A 19,594-nucleotide genomic window follows, 5' to 3' on the forward strand; every position below is an offset into this window, starting at 1 on the left:
AGACTACGGGAACGCGGGGACTCGTCGGGGAGGTTGAGGCCAACCGCTGAACAACTGTACAAACACGGGCAGCTCTCCAGTCTGGTGAGTTTGATTATAGATGGCGGTGTGCTGGGAAATAAGTGACAAAAAGGCCAACAGTGCGTCCTCGGTTTGCACGGTGTAAATAAACACTTTGAAAAGGGATTGCGCCACCCAATGACTCGGAGTTACATGACAAGACGTGGAGCTGGGAGACAATACTGGACTCGGAGAGGGACAAATATTACAAGACTCTCCATCGTGTAAACGATCGTAGGGGCAATTAAAGAACTGAGGCCGCCATATGTCGCCTCGGGATGGTACGTTGCCCACCTCAGCCTGAGAGGCTCGGAATCATATCCGGGTGTTTGCGCAGTGTTGAATTCGCCTCTTATTTATGCCCGGCGCGCTTGGCGACACGCTCGACTCGCCGCGTAAAGGATGGAAAACTCGCCGGCTGGTCCGTGCCGACTTGTTTTTCACGCTCGCCGGCGGAGGAGGGCGCGTTTATAGCCCTGACCCAGAAACAAGAAGAAACAGCAGCAGGAGGCATCAATTCAAGCCGTTTACAAACCTATTTGTGTCGTTTCATGAAGGGAGTGGGCTTTCCGTAACGCTTTATCTATTCTTTATCACGCGGGTCCCCGCGTTCGTAGCTAAACACGGGGGGGGATTTGCGTTTTATCTCCCACAGCAGAACAGGACCAGATGTCCGAATGAGGCTTTCGTTTGCGACCCCCGAAGAAACGAGAAGGTGGTAGGAGACAGACACGCTGTCCAGACAGTTTGCAGTTATTGCTGCTGCGGGGGCAATTGAAGCTTGACCCAGGCGAGCGGTAACAGCGAGTCCGCTGACTTATTACAGCATCCAACTGTAAATGACTGAAAATAGAAGGCCACTTTTATCCGTGTGACGGCAGCGGTGGACCAAAACGAGACCCGATTCGGAAATGTTCACTTTGAACCACCACGTGGACCCTCCAATGCAGGTCCATCGATGCTTTTCACACGATTTGGCCCCGAGGTGGCTGCTTCAAACTAACACGTGTTCAATTTCAGACATGGTTCTTTGAGACTTTTTGGTGCGTCCTGTTACGGCAGACATGTCCACCCGAAGTTTGTGCCGAGCACATTTCTGAAGTTTCCAGTGCAGCGCTACTGAGTAAGCTTAATGACACCCCATGAACATAATCCAGAGCTCCTGTCATTCCCTCCTGTTCCAGGAGAGGTCACGGACCCCGTTTGACTCTCAGGCCACAGACCCACTTCTCGTGTCCTCTTCATCGAAGATAGTTCAGGCTCAACAGCATTACCCGCAAACTGTCAGAACGGGGCCTCGCCTTTTGTCTTTATCTGCTGGAATTCCTCTTGTGTTTTTTTGGATGAGACTGTTTCTCTTGGCGCGGACGGGTCTATAAACAAAACTCCCGTACACAGTGGAGATTTGGATCTGGTTTCCAACCAAGTTGCTCGGTCAATAATAATAACGGCCCCACTGACAGGACTGATGTTCTTGTATGTTTTTGGAAAAGGGGAGCCAAAAAAAAAACACACACAAAAAAAAAAACCGCAAACCTCAGAGTCTAGACGGCAAACCCACCTGAATCTCCCCCCGCCACGCACACACGCACACACATACGCCCACGCTGAGGAGGGGGAGGCTTAACTCTGGCAGCAGTGTTTTGCTGCGCCTGTCAAAAAAGCTGACCGGTGACGCACGCAGAGTAGCCAGAATCCACACAACAAGCTCTGCTTCAGCCAGACCGACTTGAGGTAAACTGAGCCTCAGTCTTGACTCCATCAAAAGTCAAAACTTGAAAGTGAGGTGTACTTTTTCCACTGTTATCATGAGCTAACTTTGCATTTTTCTTGTTACTAAGTCCACAACATTAGCAAAAGAAATGTCAACCCAAACAACATGGAACTTGATACCCCCGCCCCCACCCCCATTCTTCTCAGTATGAGCACTATGTAAGTTAATAAAATAGGGAAATCATTTTGTGTGCAGAGGAGTTCATTTATTAAAAAAAAAACAAAAAAATGGTACTTAAGTCAGAACTGCCGTGGACATTTATATTCATCAACTGGAATTCAACCATTTACTGCCACCGACATTGATTTGTCAAGTACGTTTTTCAACATGGAAGACGGTCTCACCCAGCTCGTCTGTGACATTCAAGCGTCTACGTAACCGCAATGACAAACAGATGCCAGTCGATGGCGGCATTTGCATCGCGTTGGATTTGAGATCAGCGCAGATTTTCGGGTCGAAGATAAAGATGAGGGTGTGAATCTCAGCTTGTCACGTCAATTATGAGGGAACAGTCTACTCTTTCTCGCGGTGGGTTTGGCTCATTTATTTTCACCGACGACTATACTGTATTCCGTGGCTCGCAACGTGACGCAAAAAGCCACAGAAACTCGTCTGTTGGTACCACTGTGTGTCGAACAGAAAATTCCGCGGTAGGCGAACCGCAATCTGGTGGGGGATTTACTGTACTGTATGTACCTTTTGTGACATTTATGTTTTTCTCCTTTAAAATATGCGCCTCGAGTCGATAAACGTTGGAAAACATTGGCATGTAGTGTGTCTGTATCAAAGTTAGCTTTCAAAACGAAACACTTACTCAATCACTCAATTTGGAGTTCCTGCATCTGTTAGTCATTGCGCTGCAACACACACGCACGCTGAGTTTGTGCCTCCCAAACGCAGTGAACATGATGCAACCTTTAACACGACGAGACCACCTGCGTGTGTGGAGTCGCAGTGCGCCGCCGCCGCCGCGGAAACACAAAACAGGGCCTCAAGAAGCCCGCTAGCTCGCAGATCTACAGTTTGAGGACTTGATGGTCATTATGCGGTTTGTTTTCAAACCGCGTAATGTTACAGTGGCAACAATAATATGAAATATACTTAAATATTCTCTTTAGTATCTTGTTTTTGATGAACAGTACTAGAATGCTACTGTATGTCACTGTTGGCATGATGGTGGCACTTGGTGTAAAAGGCTGGAGAACCACTGACATCGTGCTTTGCTGACGTTTTCGGCCGTGAGGATGAAACAGACAAAAGTTCAGTCCCGAGCCTTTTCGGGCTACCTACCCGTGCACTCGTGCTGCAGACCCTTCCCGTAGTATCCCTTCTCGCAGATGCAGTCGTAGCGTCCGGTGTGCGTGCCGCACTTGCAGCTGGCCATCACGTCGCAGCAGTCCCGGCCGGCCTCGCACAAGGACGAGCATCGGGACAGATCCTCCTGGATGTAGCTGCCCGTGGGGAGATCTTGGGAAACGAGGCGGAGGTGTTAAAACGAGACATCAAACCTAAAGATGTCTTATTCCCACGAACGCGACGAGTGGCCGAGCGTGTGACCGAAAGCCTCCGAGAAGGCTTTGAGGCTCCCTGGCCGACTTCACGAAGAAGTGGAAGCGAGGCCAGAGCTGCTTTTTGGTTCTCACGGCCTTATCTGCGTCTGCCTCTGATCTTTACGACTGCGTCTGCCCAATCCGGGGCTTCAGACGGCCTGGATTCAAGTCCATGCTTGTGATTTATAGGGTTTTTTTTTTTCCACATTTTGTTACATTACAGCCTTTTTCCAAAATGAATTAAATCCATTATTCTTTCTTCAAAAATTCTACATAAGACACCACATAATGACAACATGAAACAGATTTCGGGGAGATTTTTGCAAATCTATTAAAAATAAAAGACTAGGAACAGACAGTATTCACAGCCTTTCATGAAGGTCAAAAGTGATCTCTGGTTTTACTGGTTAGCATTAAGCGAGCGCTAGTGGAAGCTATGTATTTTCTTTAATATCCAGCACAATGTGCAATTCTGCTTATTTTGTGTTAGTTTCACCGGGAATTTCAATAAACAGCTTGAAGCAAGCACACAGTGACTCTTTTGGAAGAACTGTTCGCTATCTGCCAAATTGCACACAACTGCACATTAGGGAGGACAGGACAGTGTAGTACATGACAGCCTGGTAAACTGGTAATGGGTACGGCGCGATTTGACGAGATGTACAGTAGGGCACCGATACCGATACTGGGATACTGTCGCCAATCATGGGATTTCCTCCTTAACGTCAGGCAGAAAATGGGCTGCACTTCGTGAGCTAATTGCTTAACAGGCAAAACACACCTCAACCAATTGAAAATGTTAGCTTCTCATTGAGATCTGATGGCAGCACAGCTGTGAAGTGATCTTGTATAGCTTCAAGGAGTAAATGGAAAGAGTGCAGAGGCGCAATCCGATCCTTAAGTCCGTCAAGTAGGTTAACAGATGTTTTTTTTTAAGTTGGTTAGCTCATCCTAAGAATTCTGTCATAAAAAAAGATGGAAAATTGTTTTGGGTCATCCTACAAAAGGGGGAGAAAAAAAACGGTCAGATGCTAAAGCTTGTCAGATCTCGCACCTTCGTGCAACGCACGGCGAGCCAGGGCTTCGAACTCGGCAAAGTTGTGCACCAGGTAGCAGTGCTGGTCCTTGGGGTGCGAGGCCATGTCGTGCAGCTCCCGGATGTTGCCCTGCCAGATGCCCAGCGTGAAAATTTCCACGCCGCGCTCCCTCAGAGCCGCCGCCACGGGCCGAGGATCTCCGCCGTTGGAGTAGCCGTCAGTGATTAGGAAGATGACCTTGCTTGCATTTGCGCGGGAATGTCGCAGGATTTGCTGTCGGGCAGAAAGAGAAACGCATTCGATGGGAAATACATTGGATAGTCAGTACACAAACTGGACAATGCGGTGTGACTTTGGGGGTTTTTCAGCTTGCTCTCACATTCCAAAACTATGAACGTGACTAATTTGCCTTTGGGTGTTTGTCTATATGTGCCCTGCATTGGCTGGCGAACAAGACGGTCGACTTTGCCTCTTGCCCAAATCAGCTGGCATAGCTCCAGCTCACCTGCCGCCCCAATGAGGACAAGGACCAAAGAAAATGAAAAAAGAGAGGCTACACAAACTGCTTGTTATATTATCCCAGGCTTTAGCGATATGGGACAACGTCACACATGACCACTAAAAGCAACCCTCAATTCCAGCGTTCTTCAAATCCCGACCTCAGCAGGAGCGCGGGGTGAGAGAAAATGAGAGAATGGCCTAAAACTAGAGTGATTTCTCTGACAGAAAAGCCAGCTGCTAGCCAGAGAACCGCCCAAAAACACTGGGCAGACGCGGATACAGTTCCTAAACTAAGTGGAGGCCCGCATTTACAATCCACCCCGTGCAATTAGACGGGACGTCCGACTCGGTGAAGCATTTATTTTCAGGGGTCTGAGAAGCCGAAATTCTCTCGCTGTGCCGCGGACCGCGGAACCTGGAGCGGCCTGACGGTCGGGAGGCAACTGATCTTGGCGCCGAGGAACTAGGTGCAAATGAGTTGAGGAGTTTCATTCGATAAAAGTGAGGCAATTCTAAACCACCTTGGCGCGCGTCTGTCACACCCAGATTTTCCAGATTCTTTGGCAGGGGCTTGAGGGGAACGCTGCATTGTAAATAACTGACAGTAAACATTTGTACTCAAGCACTAGGAGTCGAATCAGTACTTTTTACACAAGTATCTTGTGTTTCTACTTCAGGACAGCGTGAAAGTACTTTGGCCACCTCTGAAAACAAGAACTGATTTTCCCCGCATTCTGGGCCCAATCCTAGGAAAGAAGGATATGAAGGGTGTGACGGGGTAAAGGAGAGAAAGTTCTGGTCTTTATTGTCTAATTGGCCAAACATCAAGCGGCCTCTGGCAGGAGGAGCGTAATTACAGAGGCCACGAAGCGAGGGAGCGAGGGAGGAAAAGGAGGACCGCCAGCGCAACTGGTCGCACCGTTGCATTCGGGAGAACCGGGCGCTCCGTGGTACCACTCGTTTGCTATAACAGCTGTGCATAAAATGTAAAAATACACTGCTGTTAAACAAAAAGCTCATGTGCCCAAAATATATGTAACAAACAAAAAGGCAAAAACACAGCTCGTGCTTTTTCTTTTCTTTTTTTTTTTTAACCCACAGAAGTGCGAAGAAAATGAGCAAATTATAAGTGAAGGCCTTTTTTTTTTTTTTTTGGAATGACGCCGGTTGGGGTTTAAATTGCTATTGTATGCGCCAAACAAAAGAATAGCAGTAAACTAAGGAATCCCTGCGTCTTAAAGGGATGTGTCTGAGATGGGGCTGAAAAGCTTGTGTTCTTGCTTGTGGAAAACACTATTGGAAGAATTTTTAAAAATAATTTTAAAAAAAACATCTTTTAAAAAGAACATTTTTCTGAAAAACTTGTGCTTTTCCAAAAAAACTTTCCTAAATTGATTTTTGCTCATTCGACTTTTTTCCTCCAATATTACATGTAAGAAAAGTTCCCAAAAATGTGACAATTATCAAAAACTGAAAATAAAAATAAAAACAAATATAGAAAATATTCCAAAAACATTATAAAAATGTAATTATATAAAAATAAAATACATTATATATAAATAAGCAAAACATTCTATTTTCAATAATTGTTTTTATTATTGGGAGCTGAAAAATAAAAAAATATTTTCTTGAAAAATGAAAAGAAAATATCCAAAGTGAAAACCCCTAAACATTCTCAAAAAACATCTTGCAATAAAGACAATACGTTTTGAGCAATCACTGTTTTTTTTAAAAAAACAATTCTCAAATAATGAAAAATAAATCTAAAAAAAAAAAAAACATCGGGGAACATGATAGAACATACACGTCTTGAACGTAAAATTTTCACACAAACATAAGGCTTCCCGTGCATTTCTCGGATGTCGCGTTGGGCCGAGTTGGCGCAGGTCCGAGGGAGCGATAACAAGCCTTCAGCAACGGGCGCATATCAGTGTGTGTGATTTGGAGACAATGATAGAGGATGTGCTAGAAGAGTGTTGAAAGCAACCAACAGGCCTGGAGGCATGAGCAGTGAAAACATCGACAAACTCCCGGCGTGGCAACAGACGTGGTCATTTTATTATGATTTTTGTTTTGTTTTGGTTTTTTTGCATCCACGATCCAAAAACAACAACAAAAGCCCGCAATAGCAATCTGACCACATCCGCTCAGAAAAGCCGCCCCCGCCGTCCCCGTTGGTTTCGGAAGCGAGAGTGCTTATTTTGACAGGCTATCTGCTCTGCTCTCGGCTTGCTTTCGGTCAGACAAACGTCAACACGCAACTCTCCACCCACCGGCGGCGCTACTGAACAACATTGCGCACAATCTAAGTCTAACATTCCATTGAGTATGACCGAGTCCGCTAGTTCGGTTGAGTGCCAACCGAATTCACAATATTTATAGATGCGAGCTTTGTGCTCGCGTCTCGGGGAGTGAGACGGTTGCCAAGACGTAAGGTGTGAAAGGGATCGCTTTTGGGACACCGAGGGCGACGACAGCGGCAGTGTGAACCGGATCCGAAGAGTGGACACAAGAAGGCAAGCAAATGTATGGCGCACATTCACATGACGACCAGGTGGAATCTGGTGCGACCATGAATGCCAGGCATAACTGAAGGTGGCGGGCCACGCCGCGAGAGCCACCGACAGCCGCTTCCTTCGGCGACCCCCTGACCCTGCCAACAAAGTATTTGTCTTCAAAGCGTCCGCGGCGCTCACACCCGTCCGTGTATACGCCCGTCTCCTCATCTCCACACCTTCGCTGGCTTTCATTTATCAGCTCCCGCGTACGAGCCCGGCGTTTGAGCAGGCTGGCCTACCGATTGCGGCGCTCTATTTTAAGCCTCGGGTGGCTGATGATTGTGGACGTTTATGTGCAAAAGTGGACTCGGTGGAAGGTGTTGGTGTGACACCGTGTCCCTTCTCTAGGTTGGCCGACTAGTGACTTCGTAATTCCATAAAACACAAATCTCTCGTCGTTTCCGGTGGTCCGTCAAACGCATACTCCTCTTAGAGACTTAGTATCCAATTCATTATTATTTTCGATATTTACCTCCTTTTTCCAATTTTTGGAGGGATGCAAACCATTCCAAGTGCAAGTCACACGTTCTACGTTTCGCATTTTAGTTCAGTGTCGACGCTTCAGCTTTCCCACGCGATTTCTCCGGAAATTGCGGCCTCTCGTGTTATTGCGCTCAAAAATCATTTTCAAGAAATTCAAACCAGCCGCGCTTCTACTTTGGAGGCTCTCCACGAATCGCCGCTGACTTCTAGTCGTCTACCTCCACGGATCGGCAACAGTCCAGCACTTTGACATGGATTAATGGGCTTCCATTTCCTCGGGTCAAAGGCCACGGCGACGCTTGAACTCTGCTGACCTCGCAGCGCGCGTACCTGCGCCTTACCTGGCCGTCTGTCAGCACCCCGCCGCACGATTCAAAGAGCTCCAGACCAATACGTGCTGACGGCGGGGAGCAGAGGCGGATCGTGTATCTTAGATTGTCTGAAGTACAAAAACAGATACTAAAAGCAAAAGTACAAGTAGTGACTCAACTCCCAAAAGGTCACATTGAAAAAGTATAGACACTGTTATGATAACTTGGCACAAGGAAAAAAAAACCCAAAAAACGTATCGACTTAAAAGATAGCTTCCCTCTCTTACTAACTTAAATCAAAAATAAATACTATAGTAAAGGAGAGTGGACGCCCGCATATTTGCGGTTTGGCATTTGCTAAGTCACATTTCCAGGCCAAAGCATTACAAGAACTTACTTTGGAACCAAGGAACTATGTTGAAGTGAGTTAAGGAGTTTAAAGCAACTTGTGGCATCTGAAGGCCATTCTGAACCTTTGGCGGGGCGGCAGATGCTTGAAGGAACACTTTACCTGAGAAATAGCGCAAGTAACTTGGTTACTTCCCACCATCCGTACTATCTGACATTCATTTTCTACTGCTTATACGTTGTCACGGGTGACCGTCGAACGCAGCGTTTCCAGGGAATAAACACATGGCAATGTAATGTCTGAAATGATGGAAAGAATCTGCGCAGTCACGAATGAGGAGGCCACGGGGTCCTTTCTTTCGAGACGCTCAGTGGCTGGAAAGCGGGCCCGAATTTCTGGAAAATATTCCGCATCCATTTCAGAAACGAGGGCGGGAGCGGGGAGTCCCGTGAAGGAACGATCGTTTGTCAAACAATTCGGTTGAGTGGATCATCCTGGCTGTTGAGATCATTTTCTCTCGCCGTCCACCAGCCTGATTTTTTGGAACGCTTTCCTAGATTTATGAGGTGCTGTATACCGGTGACGTATGCTTCGACCTATGACCCACTTCCCTCTGCAGATCGTTAACTCCCCGTGTCTGCTCTTATCGCGGCGAGGTGAAGCATCCCGGACACCGAGGACCAGACGGACAGCGGGCTGCGTGGCGGCGACACCGCGAGCGGGCGGGAAACGATTAAGGCCGAGATGGCGGGAAGCGGCGCTTTGCCGAGACAGGAAACAGAGCCCCGTCTTATCATTTTATCACGGTCCGGCCTCGCCCTTGGGAGCCGAATCAAACACTTGCACCTTGCTTTCATTTCGTGCGAAGGATGCTCTTTAGCCAAGGTCCTTTCCCCCCCCCCTTCGTGAGAAAACACATTTGCCAACTACTGATGTTGCTATTTCCTAGAAAGAAGACCGACTATTGATGGTGCGTTTTCTTAAAAAGTGGACAAAACTATTTCTGTTGCAATCTCATAAAACTAAAACTAGCGCTTCCTGATTTCCGTACAAGCGCAAGGCTCACTTGCACTTCGCTAAAAGCATGCCACTACTGACAGAGCACCTCCCCAACTTCTTGCAAATGATTTTCTTTTGGCTTGGTTCTTCTTATCCTCTTGAGAGACAACACATTTGCAAACTATTTTGTGCCTTTTGTCACTCCAAAATGTACTTGGAGCGATTCATCAAAGCTGCAATTTATTAACCCGTGTTAAAAGACGCCACGTGACTCAACTGGGAGAATCACGTGAAATTATGATTTGGATCGAATTTTCTTTCGAACCAAGAAGCCAGCCATTGACATTATTTTCCAGTATTTAAGTGCCACAGCTCCTCGGTGGCAAGGCCCCGGGGGTGGATGAGATTCCCCCGGAGTTCCTAAAGGCTCTGGATGTTGTGGAGCTGTCCTGGTTGAGACGCCTCTGCAACATGGCGTGGACATCGGGGATAGCGCCTTTGGATTGGCAGACTGGGGCGGTGGTCGCCTTTTTTAAGAAGGGGGACAGGCGGGTGTGTTCCAACTACAGGGGGATCACACTCCTCAACCTTCCTGGTAAGGTCTATTCAGGGGTGCTTCGGGGGTACGGGGTACCGAACCCCCTGATACGGGCTGTTCGCTCCCTGTACGACCGGAGTCAGAGTTCGGTCCGCGTATCCGGCAGTAAGTCGGACTCGTTCCCGGTGAGGGTTGGACTTCGCCAAGGCTGCCCTTTGTCACCGATTCTGTTCATAACTTTTATGGACAGAATTTCTAGGCGCAGCCGAGGCGTAGAGGGGGTCCGGTTTGGTGGCCTCAATATTGCATCTCTGCTTTTTGCAGATGTTGTGGTTCTGTTGGCTTCATCAATCCGTGATCTCCAACTCTCACTGGAGCAGTTCGCAGCCGAGTGTGAAGCGGCTGGGATGAGAATCAGCACCTCCAAATCTGAGACCGTGGTCCTCAGTCGGAAAAGGGTGGCGTGCTTTCTCCAGGTCGGGGATGAGATCCTGCCCCAGGTGGAGGAGTTCAAGTATCTTGGGGTCTTGGTCACGAGTGAGGGAAGAATGGAACGGGAGATCGACGGGCGGACCGGTGCAGCGTGTGCAGTGATGCGGACTTTGTATCGGTCCGTTGTGGTGAAGAAGGAGCTAAGCCAATAGGCGAAGCTCTCGATTTACCGGTCGATCTACGTTCCTACCCTGACCTATGGTCACGAGCTGTGGACATTTTTACTATTATTATTATTTTTAAATGATCTGGACCATCTTTTCATTTTCAAAATCAAATGTGCCTGTTTAGCAGAAAACACTTGCTCGCCCCTGGCTTTTTTTTTTTTTTTTTTACACGCCTATCTGTCCCACAGCTTAAATACAGGGTGTGTGTACTTTTGCCACCTCAAATGTCATGACCACGGGTCACATTTAACCTCGCAGACAGTGTGCGAACAGGTCTTCAGTTTGGACGGAAAACATCGAAATGGGAGGAATGGGAGACGTTGTGCTGACTCACTGGAACGAGAGTCACGTTATTTGTTTGGCCCGCTGTGGCTTGGAAAGGCCCACGACGACCATTTATATTTTTAGCGCTAGGTTAGGAGTTACTGAAGCAATTACATGACACAGACGCACTCGTGTCTGCTATATGGCCGTAAACCGCGCGCACGCGTTCGCACTTAGAGCGCTCTAATGTACTCTTAATTACGCTCGATGACAAACACGGAAAGCCGGTCCATAAACATTTCGGAGTGATGGATGAAGCCCAAACGCTTCCCGGGTGAGTTTGGAAGCATTCAATGCAGGAGCGGGGCAAAATTTCAATTACCCACCTGCAAGTCGAAATGCTGGCTGGCAAAGCAGAAGGGCTCGTGCCAGTAAATCATTGCGGTATCTCTTTTGACCCAGATTCATGCTGCGCCTTTACCAACAGTTAAAAAAAAAAAAAAAACACCATTCAAATTATTTCTTGTCCTCTTCAGCGTTTTTGCTCACATTCTTTCGCACCTCACGCGCCTTTCTCGTGCCAACTCCTTGGGACAATAGGACGATAATCACAATCAAACGCTTTCCCAAGTCGAGTACCGACTACTTTCCTGAAGAAGACAAATGATTTCTGTTGGACTTTCCTGAAAAGAAGACAACTGTACGAGTGACATTGCACTTCCACAAAAAGAAGACAAACTATAAATGTTGCTCTTTCCTAAAAAGAAGACAAAGTATTGATGTTGCATATGTTAAAAGGAAGACCAACTGTTGATTTTGCGCTTTTGTCAAAGTTTCCTCATGTGGGGAAAAGAAAGAATTCTCTATATTGTCCACTAATTTTCTGTCTGCATACTTTCCGCAAGCAATGCAAAAAAAAAAAAAAAAGATACAAAATTATAAAGGCAAAAATGAGACATCACGACGACACATGCTGCCGACGCTTGACGCCGATGCCGAGACATGAGACAGATGTAGACCAAAGAGTCGTTCGTGTCGCTACATGCAAGCCTGGTGGAAAAATGTCTCCCTCTCTTAATGGATCCCAGCCTCCGAGAGTTGCAGAGGGACTAAAACATGGCTCGGTTATTATTATTACGCCGCAATTATCAATTATCGACGTCACTGTCGTTTTCCCAAAGAACACATCAAACAATCACGTCACGAAAAACGGGAGTCTTGCTCAACAAAATGACATCATGTGAGTATTTAATCGAATATGTGCGCTGCAGGGGGGACCCTAGTCCATGAGGTGCACTATTCAAAACCACGCTCACATCATTCGATAAATCATCGAGGCAGAGTTTGGAAATACTGTGAGAACGCTGCAGAACCAACCCTCGGAGAGATTTTTTTCCTTGGTATTGTTGTGGTTTTTAGAAGCTGGGACTGGGCCAGGAGTCTCCTTATCAGCATTTAACTTAAGGAGGTTGAGCTGAAAAGCTGTCCTGAGGGCCAAGCTGTTAGCCAACGGATACGGGCCGAGGCTAATCGTTGGAAACGCGGGGGAGACGCCAGTGCAAACCGCTCGAGCGAGCTCACTAGACTGCGTGTTATCCTACGACGTGTAGCAGTTGACCGGTACTTCCCAACATTGTCGCAGACACAAATGTACTAAATGCTGCGCAGGTTGAGGAAGGCAGACCTGAGGCACGAGGTTCCTGTACAGCACCAGCCTCATACCACCAGCATGTAAGTGGCGACTCAAATCAACAAACATAAACAAGCTAACCTTTGAGCTGCGCTAAGATGGCAAACTCACGAGATGGCAACGAGAGTACTACGGCGGAATGATAAGGGTTTTACATCCCTCCCTGTATTCAGGCACTATTTCTAATGGGAACTGATCCAATTCTGCCACGCTAACAGATGCTATGCTAACAGATAGTAAGCTCGCAGTTGGTATGCTAAGATAGCGACCAGAATAGGCCAATTGACAACGGTTTTACATCGCTCCCTGTTATCTTGGTTTTATTTCTTAAGAAAATGTATCAAATGCTAACATGCTAGCACTTGGTATGCTAACATATTGTAAGATAGAAACCTGAATAGAGAAAACGTTGAGGCCAATTGACATGGTTTTGATATGTCTTCCTGAATTAAGGTACTATTTCTGATGAGAATTGATCAAATGCTAACCGTTGCTATGCTAACACATTCAGTAGGAAGATGGCAACCTGATGAGAGAAAGTGCTGATGCTAATCGCATGATAGCATTTGGTATGCTAGCATATAGTAAGATCACAACCTGAATGGAGAAAGTTTTGACACAGTATTCTGGTACAAGTGTGACCCTACGTAAATTGGTGATTTGGCGATAAAAGTATTACTTTGTCATCTTGGTGACAAGGAACTATGTTGGTGAGAACTGTGGCGCTTCATTTAAACAGAAGCAGTGCTTTGCCAACTGCTTGTGTCATCTTGGTACCTAGGAACTTAAGTTGAGGTCAGTTGAGGAGTTTCATTCAGACACAAGTAGTGCTTTCGCACCATCTTGTGGCACTGACAGGCAATTATTTGCTGATTTTCACTGTATTTCGGAAGAGAATTGCTCAAATGCTAACATGCTAACAGTTGCTATGCTAACACATGGAAAGATAGCAACCTGACAATCACTTTGGAGATAAAATCACATTTGTTCGACTCACCGCAGCCCGCTGGAAGGCTCCTTTGGTGTAAGTGCCCCCTCCTCTGTAATTGATGGCCGGGATCTCCTTGTTGAAGAGGGAGCACTTGTGCTGGTGCGGCTTGGGGGCCGTGATGTGGTCCACCCGCGTCACCACGTGGGTCTTGGACGAGAAGGTGACGAGGGCCACGCGCGTGTTCTCCGGCGCCACGGGGAAGTCGGAGAGCATCTTGCGCACGAAGCGCAGCTCGCTGCCGAAGTTGCCGGCGCCCACGCTGGACGACTCGTCCACCAGGAAGACCAGGTCCAGGCAGGCGCTCTTTTCACGGAGCTGCCGGACGTTGCGCTTGAACGCCACGCCGAGGCGCGCCACTTTCCTTTCGGCGCTTTCCGAAAGGTTACCGGCCCATGAAGGCGACGCCATTTGGCGGGAGGAGCGGGGCTGCGCCTGGCCCGCCGTCCATACGTCCAGGACGCACAGGAACAGGAAACAACAAGTCCACCACAGCGTGGACCTTCGCCACCACATAGTGAGGAGCGCTAGGGAAGGTCTCAGCGGAGCTCAAGGAGGACTTACGGGAGATCAACGCGTCCTACGCACAGGACAAAATTGACAAATTAATACGTTTGACCCCGATTACCTCATTCAGGACATCATCTCAATGACATACATGATATATATATTGGAAAGTGTTTTCCCACTTTCTCAAAATTCCACGCTTCATGACAAAATTCCCCAATAAGCGTTGTTGGCATTCGGCAATTTGACCTCCTGCTCCCGCATTTCCCCACCGATTCAAACCTTTGTGACTTCAAAGTGTTCAGTTCATTCAGAACATCGCAGAACTGTTTTCCCACATTCCCACATGAACGCAGTCATTTGACAATTTGGCGTTTTACCTAATCCTTCCACATTTCTCGACCAATTCAAAGCAGCAGAATTCGTGTCCTCGGAGCTCAGTGCGACGTTCCTTAAAAGCATCGCTTCTTCCTCAATCCAGTGCTTGCTTGGCGTCTCTCCCCCTCAGACAGAAACCTCATGCCCCTCTTGCCTTCAGAAAATCTCAACAAACCTGTCCACAAAGCCCATCCTTTTAAGTCCAGAGGCTTCCCTTCAGTCCCAGTGTGCAGACCCTCTCCTATGTGACGCGCCCCGCTCCGAATGCTCCTTCCCTCTCTTCCAGAATCATTTAGGAAGGAGGGAGGAAGCAAAAGTTGGGAGACAGAGAGAGGCTGAGGGGGAAAAAGGGGGCAGTCCAGCCGTGGCAGTGAAGTCATTTTTTTTTTTTCCTTCTCTCACCTCCCCCCCCTTCCATCGTCTTCAATCTCTCTCCCAACATGTGTGCGGACTGTCAAAGAAAACAGCGGGGACAAGCGCCGCCAAACACCAGAACGGGACGAGGCTACGGATAAAGTCATACCGTCCCAAAAGATGGGAGGCTCTCATCTCTTTTCTCTTCTCCCCCGGAGATTTGTATCTGCAACCAAAACAAAGACGGAGGCAAGGGAATTACCAGGGGAAAGGAGCAGCGGCAGACGCTCAACGGGTGGTGAAAGTGGAGAGTGGGAGGCGGCCCAATTTTCTCAATTGGCCCTTTTCATGGGCACACATTTCATTCTTCACCCATAATGTCGAAAGCGTCACATCCACGTTTCACTTCAAACCATTCCGGCATCACAATATGCGGGACATTCAAGGAAAACAAATTCCCCACTTTTGCCACAATTGCACATATTCCGTTCCAAAAAATATACCATTGAAATGAACAAAGAATGTTCCAAATGTAATATTTATATAATATTTATTCAAACCATTCCAGCTTCAAACTGCTCAGCTCACTGGTGACATCTTGGAAAATATTTTACACATTGCCAAATTCCCCACATTTTTGCGATACCACATTTTCCCAACACAAAATTCACACATTCTGCAGAAATTTGACAATTTTGGCCCTGTCCTTCCACGTTTCTAAACCGATTCAAAGAATTTCAACGTAAAATGGTTCAGCTCATTCAGGACATCCCACAATTATTTTTTTCATATTCTCCAAACTGTCCCTTTTTTTTTTTTTTGAGTATGATACATTTTCCAACACAAAAGTCACACATTAACGCAGAAAATTCTAACCAAACCAAATGCTTCCACCTTTCTGAAAGTGATTCGTACCATTTCAACCATTCAGCTCATTCAAGACATCGACGGAATTATATATCACGTTCCCCAAATTCGTACTTTTGACAGTACAGTGCCGCCTGAGGGATCAAAGGTCACGGGCATTCAATGTCGCTTTTTGGCCTTGCCGCTGACATGCAGTGATTTCTCCAGATTCTCTGAACCTTTTGTTGATATTATGGAACATGAAATATCTTGTCCTTGTAGTGTATTCAATGAAATTTAGGTTGAACATTTATTAGCAAATCATTGTATTCTGTTTTTATTTACGTTTGACACAACGTCCCAACTTCATTGGAATTGGGGTTGTGCATATTAACCTCCTCCTTCTACATTTCTCAACCATTTCAAGGCATTCCAACTTGAAAATTGCTCGGCTCATTCAAGACATTTGCTTTCCGTTACTTGCATTCTCTGATTCCCCAGTGGTGAACATTTTCAAGTCATCTGTGCCATTGTCTCATACGCTTATGTTTCTTCGTCGAGTCAAGTGTCTTCGGTTTGAACCCTGAACGGGACTGGGGTAATGGGTTTATGTTGTCACAACATAAGGAACGCAGACACACACACACACACACACACACACACACACACACACACACACACACACACACACACACGTCAACTCTCCATTGCACAATCCACCATGTCCCCCTTGGGACGATCACCGAGTCTGATGAGGTCTGCAGTGCCAAAAAGCAGGAAGTCGCAGCTGTGCATGTGTGTGTGTGTGTGTTTCAACTTTCGCCAAAAAATGCTCCTTTTACCAGTATTCCACATTTTCCATGGCAAAAACTAATGGAGGCATTTTCAATAAATGCTATTTTGCCATGTTACCATACCAACTGCTAGCATGTTAGCATGAGAAACAGCGCCAGATTACGAGTAGGAATGTATAACCCAGTTGGCCTCGGCATTTTGCTATCTTACTATGTCTTAGCATAGCAACTGCTAGCATGTTGTTAGCATTTGGTCATTAACATTGAATTCGATGCAAGAGAAGAGTTAACATGCCTGCTTTCTTGCAGACTGCTGGTCCTTTCTCTTGATCTACCCTATGCACCATTTGTCGTTGAAGAGATATGCTACACTGCCCCCTCTTGGTGGCTGAACGCCATTACAAGTGCACCTTGAAGTAAGTCGTTTTGGCTCATTATAGTTGGCAGTACAGCACTCAAACGGATTGAATTTTTCAAGTAAGTTTTGATGCACAAATATGAAAGTAGTAAAAAAAAAAACAGGTACAACATATGTAAAAAGAAAATAATTCAATTTTATTTGATTATTTACAATTTAATGAAAACGATTTATTGAAATAAAAACATACTTATAATATTTTTATCATATGATTGACAATGAATCAATCAAGCAATTAATGAGATAAACAAAAAAAAACTCAGAAATACATTTTAAATAAACAAATGTGGAAATAAGGGTTAGATTAATGCAAGACTCTTGGTAATGTAAATGCGTGCTTGGCTGGCCGGATTAAAGAAAGCATAAAAGCGTAATGCGCGTGTTCTGCATAAGGAGAGGTACGCATATAACCTCATTCATTTCTTCTCGAGGCTTTTCCCTTCTGCAAAGAAAATATGCAGCTAAAAAAGCTTTTTTTTAAAAATTTATTATTTTTTTTTTTTTAAGAGGTTGGGTACATCCTGGACTTGGAACATCCCGCTAAAAAAAAAAAAAGGTTTATACTGCAACTGCATACTGAAGGCACAAGATGGCGGCAAAGTGCAAAATGAAGCTCCTCCAATGCACTTCACCATCGTTCCTTGGCACCAAGCACTTGACACCTTTTCGGTCACGCCTTCCGTTTCTGATTGGCTGTTCTTCCTCGGGTGCGGTGGCTTTATAAAAATCCAATTGGAGGTAAAAGCCGGCCCGGGGAGGGACGAATCTTACACAGGTCCTTTTACTCCTGTTTATTCTGACAGTTTGAATTTTTTTTTTTTAAACATGCAAATTTCCCCTTTAAAGCAGGAGCGCTCCATTTGCTTACCCAACTGATATTAATATTACTCATTTGAATCTTGTGCGCACATTCTTGTGCACAAAGTACCTCACTCATGGCCACAAATGAGCCTTTTGTTGTTCAAAAACAAATGTTTTCCCCCAGTGTCATGTCAGGTGCTCGGTAGAAACATTGAAATGTTAAAGAAAAATGCACAACGGGTTTGTGCGGGGTGTGGAACGGTGTGAGCCAGAATATCAATAGCCACATGGTCCGGAAGATGCGACGCGCATGCAGCAACCGTCTGGCCGTGTGAACTGGTGCTTTCATGTTCCGATGCTATATATAACCCTCGAGCTGCACTCCTGGAAATATTTAACGGTTCCGAGGAGCCCGCAAGAGATCCAAGCATCCAAGTAATAAAAACCTTCCAATCTCTATTCTAAATTATGTCATTGCATCAGTTTACAAAGTGCATACCTGCACAATTACTCATTCCTACCTTAGCTTTGAGCCAATTAAAAGCTCTGAAATGATTTACATTTGACATCCCTGCATGAAAAATGTTGTTTTTCTTTTTCTTTTCCAGAATGAAAGGCATATTAGGAGACATGAGAATCTTGTTAAAATATGACCTTGGCTATGAATTTGACTTTAATATAGTTAATATCTCATTATTCTCATAAGAGTACAACTTTTTTTATACCGAAAAAGTCTGTTTTTGTAAAAATAAGGACTTTCCTAATTCCTCTTTTTCTCTTTATTTTTTTTAAATTATTATTGATATTGCCTTTTATGTAGTTATGTTAGAATTTAAATTATTATTTTATTTTTTTTAAGTTTTTAAAAGAAAAATCCCTGCTCTGTACCACTATGGGCAAAACTAAAGGAACTGCCAAAAAATGTCAGGGACAGGACTGCAGACCTGCGAAAGAAACTATCATGAGACCCATTAAAGTTGAAATGCTCAAGGGCAAAACAAGGGAAGAAACGAAGTGCTGTACAGAGCGATTAAAAAAGGACTTTAAAAAAAAAGGCAAGGCGAGGCGGGCCTATCTGGTGGCAGAGAGAACTGGATTCAACCAGACTCGTGTGAAAACAGACTCGCATCGTCCCGGGGCAACAGCCAAGGGGGAGGAAATGAAGATGAGAGCCACAATACGCTAATTCAAGTAGGGGGGAAAAACATGTTGTCTCTGGTTACAATGTTATTCCACATTGTCCCAAAAGAGCCTGGCTTTCTCGCTCTTGTTTTGACAAACAAACGGCGAGGCGACGAGCGCGAAGGCCGACGGAACGCAGACGAGTCCCGACAGGTCGACTGAGGAGAAAAAAAGTCGGTCGCTGGGCCAAAATTAAGTCATCAAAATGGAAATCAAACGTAATTAGTTATATTACAATGAGGAAGTAATTGAAATAGTTACACTACTACTACTACATTTTCAGCAGGGTAACTTGGAAGTGTAACCAGCTACATTTCCAAAGTCATCTTCTCAACACTCGTTCTAAAGACGTCTGAGCTCCTCGCAGGGGATAAAGAATATATGACTGTTAGTTCTGTCATACCGAATGTCTAAATGTGTTGCTGTATCGTTTGTGCTCAAATAGCAGTTACTTAAAGGGTTACGTTATGCCTTTCCCATGATTAATTTTCCTTGATTTATGAATCAGAATCATCTCAATAAGCAGCTTGAAGCCTCTTTTTTGAAGAACTGT

The 19,594-nt window shown here is 45.7% G+C and overlaps 1 protein-coding gene across 4 annotated transcripts in view; it reads right to left on the minus strand.

Annotated features, from left to right (window-relative positions):
- The window catches only part of svep1 (sushi, von Willebrand factor type A, EGF and pentraxin domain containing 1), a 46,683-nt gene extending 31,719 nt beyond the window's left edge, over positions 1 to 14,964 (minus strand). The window contains exons 1-4 of one of the 4 annotated variants that reach the window (XM_061763386.1): positions 14,822 to 14,964; positions 13,771 to 14,341; positions 4,439 to 4,694; positions 3,125 to 3,301 (exon numbers count right to left, since the gene is read on the minus strand). In XM_061763386.1, coding sequence (XP_061619370.1) covers positions 3,125 to 3,301; positions 4,439 to 4,694; positions 13,771 to 14,277 — 940 coding nt within the window. In that variant the 5' untranslated portion in view covers positions 14,278 to 14,341; positions 14,822 to 14,964. Of the gene's footprint in view, positions 1 to 3,124; positions 3,302 to 4,438; positions 4,695 to 13,770; positions 14,342 to 14,648 lie in introns of all 4 variants that reach the window. The other 3 variants (XM_061763387.1, XM_061763385.1, XM_061763388.1) reach the window with 3 other exon arrangements.
- Between the last annotated feature and the right edge of the window lie 4,630 nt (positions 14,965 to 19,594).

Source organism: Phyllopteryx taeniolatus, chromosome 23 (assembly GCF_024500385.1).
Source record: "Phyllopteryx taeniolatus isolate TA_2022b chromosome 23, UOR_Ptae_1.2, whole genome shotgun sequence".
Lineage (NCBI taxonomy): Eukaryota > Metazoa > Chordata > Actinopteri > Syngnathiformes > Syngnathidae > Phyllopteryx > Phyllopteryx taeniolatus.